At 33.4% G+C, this 11936-nt stretch overlaps 1 protein-coding gene across 2 annotated transcripts; it reads left to right on the top strand.

The window, feature by feature from the left end:
• The first annotated feature begins 1126 nt into the window (after positions 1 to 1126).
• Positions 1127 to 11576, top strand: LOC143226573 (uncharacterized). 2 transcript variants are annotated; one of them, XM_076457722.1, is made up of 2 exons: positions 1127 to 1458; positions 6437 to 11576. In XM_076457722.1, the coding sequence occupies exons 1-2, from the start codon at positions 1411 to 1413 to the stop codon at positions 7733 to 7735; spliced, it is 1347 nt and encodes a 448-aa protein (XP_076313837.1). In that variant the 5' UTR covers positions 1127 to 1410; the 3' UTR covers positions 7736 to 11576. The 2 variants fall into 2 exon arrangements, with proteins under 2 accessions (XP_076313837.1, XP_076313836.1); XM_076457721.1 differs by lacking the exon at positions 1127 to 1458 and adding an exon at positions 4206 to 4620.
• The last annotated feature ends 360 nt before the right edge of the window (positions 11577 to 11936 follow it).

Consider the following 11936-nt stretch of genomic DNA (forward strand, 5'->3'; position numbering starts at 1 on the left):
TAGTAAATAATTATTTTTTAAATCTTGTATTCTGCATTAGTGCTTAGAATATGGGGCCCGGCATGCGACTCGTAATCTGAGGGTCGCGGGTTCGCATACGTTCGTACCAAACATGCTCGCCCTTTCAGCCGTGGGGGCGTTTTAATGTGACGGTCAATCCCACTATTCGTTGGTAAAAGAGTAGCTCAAGGGTTGGCGGTGGGTTGTGATGACTAGCTGTCTTCCCCTAGTCTTACACTGCTAAATTAGGGACGGCTAGCGCAGATAGCCCTCGAGTAGCTTTGCGCGAAATTCTAAACAAACAAAGCTTAGAATATGTAAAACATTTGCCCATGCGCACTAATTGATACTTTTGACAGCGAGCTATATTATAAAATTGTTGAGTAGGATGGCGATATTTGAAAACATATTTAAAAACTACTATTTATCTACGATTTACAATCTCGAATGTGGATGTGGTTATGAATAAAGTGTGCAAATGTAACTATATAAATATTTACTATAATTAAAGTTTATAACTAACCTAGTTTTAAACTCAAATCCGTAAAGTTATAAGCGGATAACGTGTTTGTGTACTATAAAAGAATTATCTTCCTCATGGCTCAACTGAATGATGAAGGGGTGAGATAAGTTGACTGTGTAGAGCGATGGGTGATAAGAAGTTATACAGTTTGTTAAAATAAGACTATGTTTCGAAATGTAATGGCAATAAAAATGTCATTATATTCACAACATTTTGTCAGTAGGCGAGACTGATTACGGTATTACATGCAGTTTTACTTTGAAGTTTTGTTTCAAAATTATATTTTAAATCACATTTGCCCTGAAATATTTGGTGGTTGTATGTTAGTTTGCCGTAAAGATAATTCAAGGTTTTCAAAACGTCAAGGCGATTTTAAAACACTGGAGAAAGTGAAACGAATTCAGGTTTAGTGTCCATTCTCAGGTGTTTATAGACACGTAGCCATATATATATATATATATTGCTACCCACAGATGCAGCATCACGTGGGAAGCCTGAGCACTGCGATTGGTTCATTTGAGCTGGTGGTTAGGTAGCGGGAATCCTAACAAACTGACGTCATCTAAATCAGGTCATTCGCGTATACACACTTTTCTTCAGCCCCGCGTTAGCTTCAGCATTGCCCAACACATACGCGAGGTTTAGCTAGTCGACTACCTCGTGAGCGTCAGTTAACCGTGGTTCGTGTCGTGGTTAGGACGTCTGTTCTATTGCATGCGCCATTTTTTTAGTATCATACTATTGTCCTGTGAATAGTTAAGTCTAGTTTATTATTAAAACTACATAAAACACTGTCGTCTTACCATTAACTTCCTTTCATTTCAACTAATAAATGATACTTGACTTTAAGTGAAACTCCGACGATTTGTCCGGCGGACGTTTATGGCATGGGGGTTGAGATTTACCCTGTACATTATCCTCAGCTAGGCATCAAGGTTTGTTTACTAGTACTCAATAATTGTAGTAATATATTTATTGGATCTTCTATCTGTTTGGACATGCATTGCCTGTATTTACATGTATCTCTTGTTATGTTTTATCTTTGGTGTTTGTAAACAATGTTTTCATACTGTATGTTTTTGTTCTTATACGAGCGTGTGTTAAACTTTTTAAACAGCATGTGACAAGTCAGAGAGAATAGCTTGAGTTTGATTCAGTTCTTTATCGGTTTGAAAATAAAACGAACCTACTTGTTAGTATCGGAGACCTACACTTATCACTTATGGAAATTAATAACATGACTTTGGTGAAAGCTTTGGAAAACAGTTAGTATGCTGTGTAATTGTTTGATCGTAAATGTTTATATATAGTTTTTGTTTTTAATTTAAACTTTGTTTTGTAAGTAAATTCAATGTTCAGTATTGTTTAAAATGATATTTCTATATTATTTAGGCATATATATAAAAAAATTGTTTAAACGTTTGAACAAGTTTTTGTCATTCATTTAAGTTCTAAAATTCAGAGGAAGTCACACTAAATTACATTTATTTTTTCAATTACAATATTTTGGGGATATATATATGTATATTCTCTAAATATTTGATAATGTACTACAGCAATATATTTCGGGCAAGGTTCCTTTTCTATAAATGAAAGTTATTTTCGCTATGCAAAACTTAATATGAAGGGAAACCAGTGTCTTTAAAACTGAAAAATAAATCCATTTATTGTTGGAAATTAGAAGCTTTTAATTTTTAATATTTCACTGTCTTTGTTTTTTTATTACAACTGTTTTGCACTTACAGAGTTGTGTTTTCTATAAAGTGCATGCGAGTAATAAAGAAAACACATTAATTTGAACTTTTCCTGTTTCAGTTTTAGTCAATCTGACGTAAATTTATAGGTATAAATTTCACCATTGTGGTACAACATGATACAGAACACGAAGAAAGATGTTATACATTTTTAAACATAACTTGCCAGTTTATTATTACATCAGTACACGAGATGGCGCTACTTTGCGACTTTCTGCAATATCGAAGTAGGTTGAGGATGTAGGTTAGAGTTCGGTATTAGTAATGATATGGTTTTGTAAAGTTTTATGTATGAACCGTTTTACTTCAGCTCTAACTCATTACAAAGTTGTTTGCATATACCTTTTGAAAACTGTTTACTTATTGCTATTTAAATTATATTTTCACTTGCGTTATTGAGTTTTTCTGTGAAAACTTAATTAGTATGTTAGGTATGAAGTAAATATATAATGTCAAATTTGAAATATTCTCTCCCCAAACGTTTTTTACGACTAAGAAACAGATTTATGCTTGTAATATATGCGACATTTATTTTAAGTACACTAATTTACAACCTAGGTACAAGAAATTTTGTCATCTAGGATTTTGAAGCTTTTTGAACCAATATAAACAACTCTTACATTTTAAAGCTGTTGTAAAAAGTTTAAGAATTTTTGTTTCAAAAATCTCACATTAAAGTTCAAAACTTTGCGTGTAATGAACGATCAGACGTTCAGCAAGATCCATACTTAGCGCCCCCTATTGGACGAATGAACAGGCGAATGTAATGCTCCAACTTCAACAACAAATGACGTAGAACAGGAAATCGTACACTTAAGACTGACTTAAACAGTTTTTTCCATACATGTAAAAACGAGATGTTGCTTTTGTAAGCAACTAGTTCTACGACAATACACAAAACTTTTATTACCAGAAGTGGGTAGATGGATAATGTTCTAAATAAAAAAAGTCATATGTATATAATTATTTTAGGGAGATATTTTAATTACAATTAATAAATTTTGTTTCGTCTTGCAGATACATACTTGTGTGTCTGCGTGCTCATAACTTATGGGAAATGAAATAAAATTAGATGGAAATTGTTAATTGAATCCTAGGTTAAGTGATTTGTAGTAAAAGAAAAACATGGAACTGGAGTTGCAAGTATGACTGGAAGAAACACAACGTAGTAGTTGTGTATTTTGAAATTTAATGTTTTATAAAACCATGTATTTTCAGTTATAGATTAAGGCACATACTTACGAGTAAGTGCGAATACCACACATTCGATGTATGTCTTTTTTAAATACGAAGCTACATAGTGGGCCATCTATGATAAGCCATTGAAACCCGGTTTTTAGTGTTGGAATTATAAGCCTTCAGATGTCGCTGAGCCAGCTGGTGGCCATTTTGAATGTAATAATTACATCCATGTAAATTAATTTTGCAAATTATTCTTACACATTTTTTTCGATTATTGTTTTTCATGCGTATACACATTTACTTTTAAGTATATGTAATGTCAAAATAATAAAGAACTGAGTCAGCCGCGGATTTTGTGGCTTTTCGGCGCTAGGGTGATTCATTTGCCCTGTTACAGCCGTAGTATGGGGATGTTGAATATCTCCCATAGGCGGAGAGAAGCACGTAAATAGATTCTAGAGAGAATCTTCAACGCGAAGCGAACTTTCGCGAACATCAGATCAATAATTGTTTCACTCTTCCGCTGTGCCCTTTCCGCATAACGACTAGCTTCAATCTCTGGGCTTCTGCAAAGTTTGCGTCGATCAATAACAACGCAAGCCTCTACTTGGTTCCGTAGTGTCGCGAAAGGCAGTAACGAGCCTCTCTTCCCACACATATACATATTCGCTGAGGAAATAAACTGTACAGAATAGGTCTAGGACTAGGAGCACGTGGGCAAATCTCCTGATTGGGGGGGGGGGTTCTTGGTTTGCATCAGTTTGTGTTTTTGAGTGCATGTGTTGAGATATTTTCGTTGTTCGTATAAAGTAATCATATATAATGTTGTTTTATGCGACTATAATTCGTCCAACAGTATTGAAATGTATACATTGAACATACTTTATTTATCATTAGAATAGTGTTCTCTGTCCGATTGCAAAGCCGTAAACACCAAATATACACAATAGAATTGCTTATTCAACCATTATCAATTATATTTAAGCATAAAATGGTGTCGAACTCTCGATTTCTCCTTTTAAAACTGCATGTTTTTCTACGTTTTTGATTCAAAATCAGATTGGTCTTGCTTTTGGTTTTATATGAAGTTAAACACAAAGCAACACAATGGGTTGTCTGTGCTCTGCCCACTGCAGGTATCGAAACCAGGATTCTAGCTATGTAAGTCCGCAAATGTTTCACTGGAGGCGTGTAAAAATAAAACTTTAATTTTATAAGACGTACAAACTGAGAAGTGGGTAGTTTAGTAATATGCTTAAGGAAGGAGATATGGTTGAAGTGATTTGCTATTTTCGTGAAAAAGTATAATGTGTGCATTTATCTTTTTACCACAAATCTGAAGTAATCTGAAATATGCTTTTGCACAAAATGATTTCATTGCCTCATTATTCGTGAACCAGTTTTCGGTTTCGAGGATTGCATGTTAAATGTCTAACGATTTTGATCATAAATTATACAGATTCTCAAATTCTAACAGCATTATATATTTTTTTAAATTTTTCATTGTGATACACCTTCATAGCCATTCACATAGGACTATAGTACGTCTGTCGCAACAACGAGAATTAACCTTGTTTCTGAAAGTTGTTTACGATTATTTGTATTCTTACGACTTTAGAGCCATCTTTGTTTGCCAATTTAAGTGAAAAGTAGCTAGAGATGCTTTAAAATTTGAACCTTGAGTTAACTACTTCTCTTATCACTTTCTGTTTATTGTAAGCGAAGGTAAAACTTACGGCTTTGTCTTCACCAGTGCACGTTAGAAACATAATTATAATCTGGGAATTTCGTACAATTTACATTTATATGTCATGATTATTTATTTTTAATTAATAAAAAAAGAGTCGTTATTCTGATAAACCTGTGCGGTTTTAATTCATGGACACAGTTTTGTTTATTTTGCGAAGATTCGTTCAGTATCCATCTTTCACTTATCAAATGTAGTAAAATGTAGAAAGGGACATTTGAAGGCTATGTTATATTTGTGTTAACAATTGTCTTGAGATACAACGAGCCGCGAATTATTTAGTAGTCAAAAGTTTAAATGTCTCAAATCATTGCGCACATTTTTGGTTTGTGGTTGAAGGTTTTACAATACTCTAGAAAAAAAAGAGTTAATCTTTAGGTAAGCAGCAGCTACTTAAGATAGTTTTTAAAACTTGTTTGAAACGTGTTATTACAGATAAAGTAAAATAAATGAAGAGACGTTTCTGCACGTTGCGATTTATTCATTGCAGGATTTCCAGTCTAGTGCTGAAGTCCTCTCGTGGTTGTTAGTATAGGCCTAACTAGACAGTTTAATTGTACGTTTTTAGTTAAGCGCAAAGCTTCGCAGTGGACTGTTTGTGTTGTGCCTAAAACGAGTATCGAAACCCCATTTTTCAGTGGCATAGCGGTAAACATGAAGGCTTACCCATATGCCATTTTGTTGTCATTTTTAGATTTGCTGTAGTTTTGAAACAGTCTGATTAGGCCTATATGAATCATAACTGCTGTAGTCGAAAGCTTGCACCGAATGAACCTTGAACAATTTATTTTAAAAAAAGTCCGTTCATTTATCTTATTTAATCAGTTTTTCTGTAGCATAAATCAGCATGTTTCGTTCAGAAATAAAAACAGGTAGAACAGCCTGAACCTCATCGTAGTGTAAAGCCTAAATATTTAGTCATATTCCCAAATCGGCGGTTCACATACAGTAGGTTGATTTAAGTCTTTTAAGACGTCTGAATGTAAGGCCACTAAACGTTTTATGTAGATGTTTGTAAAAGCCATAAATGATATAAATTAAGTTGATAATTTCAAATTGATTCGAAATGGAGATGTTTTAGATTTTTCGGTTAGTTATCACAGTTTTGTTAATTTGGGAATATACATCTCAAATGAGGAAATTAGCAACGTGTACCTGGTAGTTACTAAAATGTCAAATTAAATTACATCATTATGTGAAACATATTTATTTCCTTTTGTTTTTCTTTAGAGTGTCCAAACACCCATCATCAATGTAGCAGACAGTATGTGTGACACCAAGGCCCCTGGCACAAAACGGAAGTATGATGAAGAATCAGGAGTGGACCCACTAGATTTTAAACACCCTCTTTACTCTAGCCAACGACAGTTAGTATTTAACATGAGCGTATGCAAGCTAAACAGACTGCCTATGAGACAAACACTCAGTTTGCGACGATCAGTGCTAATTTATAACACCATGCGTACTATTCAAAGGGAATGTGAACAGGAAGGGGTGAAAATGAACTATGGTTCCAGTGGCCATATCATTCGTCCACCTTATAACCCCCAGATGATGACCCTTGATCCACCTCCAGATCCTTCACCTGTAGCGGTTGACGGTGTTCTACAGAAATCTTGCGACTCTTCAGATGAAAGCTTGAAATTCTCCAACCATCCAGCTACCACAGAAATCACCAGAATGGATATAGATGCATACAATGTGGTTAGATCATCAGAAGTGACAGAGATAAGCAGCTACTATTCAAACAAACTTTTAGCAATAGAAGAAAACGATAAGAATTGTGCACAGAGTGAATGTTGGACAAAATCCTCACCTGAAGAGAGTTCAAATGATTTTAGTTGTAATGGAAGCTGCAGTCATCAACCTAATGATGATTATGAAAGGTACATGATGGACTTTGACGCTTCCTCGGGCAGGCTAACCCCCTTCATCAGAACGCTTTGCGATCGTCTCGATTCTGGTGCCTTATGGAATGAAGACGGAGACAGACTAACTAGTCTGAATTGGAGCTCAGTTCTAAACTTCAGTTCCTCGTCAAGTAATAGTTCTAGAACAGTCACCGTTGATGGAAGTGCCACCACTGACAATAATTTTGACTCATCCTTTGATGAAAGTTCAAGTCCTGCGACACCAATAACAACTCTTGGAACATCGACAGAATCCTCCCAACTTCATTTGCTCATGCCAGCTACCAGCAGTCAATTGATGGCCGTCACGACGTCATTGTCTTCTCTGGTTGGGCCCGAAGAAAAGTCCAATACAAGCTCAAACACAAGCCCAACATCTGGTCATTCAAGCTCCTCGATGGACACATTTTGCCCCGTAAGTAGCAGTAGCTCCAGCAGTAACTCGAGCTCTGGGGAAGAAATTTTCGGAGATATTGATCTGTCTCTGTATGATTTTGATGTGTATTCACCACTGTCTCCGCCCAACGTGAAACTAGCTCCGGTAAGCGCCGAAGAGCTCTTAAGATTTTTGGTAGACAATGGCCATCCCCCATGCCAGGTCACTACTGTGGTCTCGTGATTCTGTGCTTGAAAGTGGAGTTTTAACTTACTAGCAGTATTTTACATTTTCAGAAAGTGTTTTAACTTAAAAAAATATTTGGAATTTTATTCTTAAATATACTGCTTTTAAATATATTCATCTCAGCAACCAAGAGAGGGCAGGACTAGACTCAAATTGGAAATGTGTGGGGCATGATGTACAAATCAAAGTGCTCTAGTCATCGGTGGTTACAGCCTTGTGTATTAGTAACTTAGAATATTATCCAAATTTTATACTATCAACCGGTAGAAATACCAGTATTAGTTTAAAGTGTAATGTAATATAAGGGACCAAATATTGGTTTTAAAGATCAGTAATTGGTTACAAACGTAGAATTTAAAGTAGTGTTAGTGGTGTATGTTCGTTTTTATCGACTTTGTCACAAAAAACAAGAACATGAAATTGTTAAGAAGACCTATTAGCATAATTTTTTTTATTTAATTCTGATGTAATCACTGTTAACGAAAAAGCCACTTCAAATTTTCATAAACCTAGAGAAAATCATCGTAGTTTGGTGTAGGAAATGATATTATGTGATACAAGTAGAAAGTAAGGATCTACAAGTTAGTGAAGCGCATAAACCAGTGCGAAGGAGGCTTAACTCGAGTTAAGTATTGACCAATGAGCCTAGGCCACAATATCAATCTAAAATTAAGTCCCAAGTATTTATTTAAAATTGTGATCTCCATGATCTATATACGTTTTTATAAACTTTTTTCCTCTTTATTTAGCTCTTTCAATTATTAAGTGAGTTAAGCCTACTTCACTGTTGCTAAAACTTGTTGCGCATATAACAACGCCTAACATACTAAAAAAAGTACGTCCACAAGGTTTTAAGAACTGCTATTTATTGCACCAAAAAAGGGTGTAGTTTTATATTTGCTTTCCAACTAGAGCTACCTAAACCTAAATTACGGATGGTTTGTATATACATGGTTACAAGTCAGAGATGTTTAATAAGGAGAACAATGTATATTTTTATCTGTAATTACAATATAAACCAATACTATATTTCTAACTGTAAATAACTGTTAAATCTTTTACTTATTATAACCTGAAATATAAAAACGTCATTACTTGAATAAACGCTGACATATACGGATGAGTTACCCTCTTTTACATCAGAGCGTGATATCTAAAATATACACTAATGATAATTGTTTTCTCACTTTCCTATCAAAAACGTTTACATCTTGTTATAAATTGCAAGTCTGTCCAATCGCATGTTCTAGGTCCAACAATTTTTGAATAGTCACAAACAGTTTCTCAACTCTCATTCAATTTTTATATTTGATGTGTGTCAGGGTTTTAAGTATGTAGGTTGGGGTAAGGATTCGTCCACAGTAGTTGTCTGTGACTTGTTGGCGACGAGTGTTAACAATAAACGTACGGCACACAGTCTACTTGTTTTAAAATAAGCCAATAAACTAAATAATTCTCTCTCTCTTTTTTTTTTTTTTTGTCAAAAGTCCACTCAGGCTGATTCAGTTACTTTAGAAATCAACTGACAAGAACTATTTTTCCCTCGTTTATTTGTTATTGCACGATCTGCGATAATGTGCAATTGAAGATCGGTGGCGATTAGCCTTGAATGAAAAAAATTGCTTATATATTTTAATTTCAAGCAAGAACTACTAGCTGAGTAATTAATTAAATTGCAATCATGTTGTATAGCTGCTTTAAAAACTGATAATTTTTATTTCGTTTTTGTTAATTATAACTGGATAATGATGAAACATTTATAGTTTTCTCTTGATGATATGAATTTAATTTTAAAGACGTGTTTTAACATGAATACCGAATTGTTCCATGCATACATATGCTGTTCTGGTGACATCAAACCTTTGTTACATAGATTCTTATCCTGTATAATTTGTTGGCGTTTCGAAATAAACACGTTCTTTCTTTGATTAAACACTTTTGTTATCATTAGACGATCCCCTTCTCTGTCTACATGTGATAGATAATGGGATATCGTGTATCATAAAAAGATAGGAGTGTGATAATTGGGTATACTTTGTTAACATGCATCAAATATTGCGTGGATTGAAAATAAGCAAGCAATTTTTTTTTTTTTTATAAACCATCTTTTGTGGCTTTCTGTGGTTGAATTATGAATAATACAAAAATTCCGCGTATCCTATATTCTATCGACAATCTGTCGTTCCTAAATCATAAGTTACATTTTTAATGGTAGTGTGAAAACATTGAAGCCAGCAGTGTCAGATTTGCTTTTCTCACGTTTTGTGGGGATTCAATTTTCACTTTCTGTATATGTAAATATGTATATGTATGTATGAATATTCTTGTACATGTGTGAGTACATTTATATTAACCTGCTGCTTTGTTGCATACTTTTAAATTAAACAATCTCTATTTTTTTTTAAATTTTGTTTTATAACACATTCTTGCATTTCAACGCTACTGTATAGTTATGAAATATACCTGCTCCTGTTTTGTTTTTTAACTGAAGAGTAAAATAACAAACTTATTGCAAACTACTGATTTCAAAACAAAATTGTAATGATTATGTTATTATATATGGTTCTCTTTCATCCAGTGTTTTTAAAGTACAGAATTCCAATATGTTTATAAAACTAGTTTGAAAGCGTATAACAAAATTTACTTTATTATTTTCTGATCTTCCGCAAAACTTCAGAAAACTTTGAAAAAGAAATAATTTTGAATCACCATTCAATCTTTATTACTAAATAAATTTTGAAAAAAAAAAGTGTATGAATTACCAAGTTCTTTTAATAAAACTGTAGCCTTAAAAAGTTAAACACTAAATACATATTTGTGAAGTTCCGTAATATTAAGCTTTGTTATAAAGTGTAAATACCCGCAAAAATTCGTTTGGATTTGTTGATTAATTACCTTAGTAAAATACACTAGTTTAAAAACACGACATGATAGTGATACTGAGATTGTTAATTTGAATTACTGTAACAACTATGAAATCTTGTGTGGCCCTTAACAATTACTGAGAAATATCTTATCTACTTTGAACAGTTGAACTGTATTGAAAAAACTTCAGTATGTAGAACAGAATGAGTTAAAACAGTATTGTATTAGATATATTACTGTGGAATGAGAAGGCTTCCATTTATAATTTCGTTGATCAGACGTGTCTGCGCGCGAAGTGATTATGGAATCGATGAACAAATAACTGCAGGGTTTGAGTGTGACGTCAGAGGTAGTTTCTACATCTAGGGAAGATGTTATTCATTATTATGTTTTAGAGATAAATTTTATCTCTTGTTTAGATTCTAGGTAAACAGATTGTCCTGAGATACACATACCAGTTTTGTATTATAATTCCTAACATTTTCTTGAATATCTTCTTCACCAAGAAAGGAAAACTTACATTAAAGGTTATACTATGCTCTTCCATACCTCTAAAAATTTAAATTTAAATGTCAGAAATATTGTTCTACAGATTATAGCCACAGGTGGCAGTACTTCATGTGAAAGGTGAATATAAGTGGGCTCTCTTAAAATATGTTTTTGATTTTGATAGATGAAAATGTTGAGGAATTTGCATTCTGAATGATTTTATTTATTTTAGATTGTTTTACCGTTTTGTGAAAATGAATATCGTGTTTCAGTTACTAGATATTTCCTGGCCTTCCTGTGATTTGGATAGATCGTGACAATATATTTATTGCTATTCGAGCACAGAAAAAACGAAAAGCTAGTGTAAATTAGTAAGCAAATATCCATTCAATATTATTTATATATATATATATATACTTCCTATGAATAAAACCCCTTTATAGTATGTATGCATCTTCCAATTAAACCAATGTTAATGATTTTAGAACTGTGTATTTGTCATTTGTAACATTTATTTGTTTTCTAAAAACATTTTCATTTGGGTCTTGAATTAATGCCCGGAAATCTAGAGTGGGAGCATAAAATATCAAAAATAGTATAAATTACAGTAACACTTTTTTAGCATTTGGTAAATAACCTATTGTTTATTGCATAGTAATTTAAAACCATAGACATACAACATTTCTTAAGGATCCATTTAGTTAAAACAGTAAATAAAATGAAAAACGCTGAAGTTAGCAACTGGACAATTCTTGAAATCTCAATTCCTGCGACTGACCAATAACAGGTTAAGTAATAAAATGTAGCAGAGATGAGACAATTTGTTTGTTTTGAATTTCGCGCA

The sequence above is a fragment of the Tachypleus tridentatus genome, chromosome 9, assembly GCF_004210375.1.
Source record: "Tachypleus tridentatus isolate NWPU-2018 chromosome 9, ASM421037v1, whole genome shotgun sequence".
Taxonomy (NCBI): domain Eukaryota; kingdom Metazoa; phylum Arthropoda; class Merostomata; order Xiphosura; family Limulidae; genus Tachypleus; species Tachypleus tridentatus.

Excerpts from the sequence above, each read along its gene's own strand:
- LOC143226573 (XM_076457721.1), top strand. The coding sequence starts at position 4,567 with ATGGGTTGTCTGTGCTCTGCCCACTGCAGGTATCGAAACCAGGATTCT. Across the intron at positions 4,621-6,436 it reads GAAACCAGGATTCTAGCTAT|AGTGTCCAAACACCCATCAT; the intron begins GTAAGTCCGCAA and ends GTTTTTCTTTAG.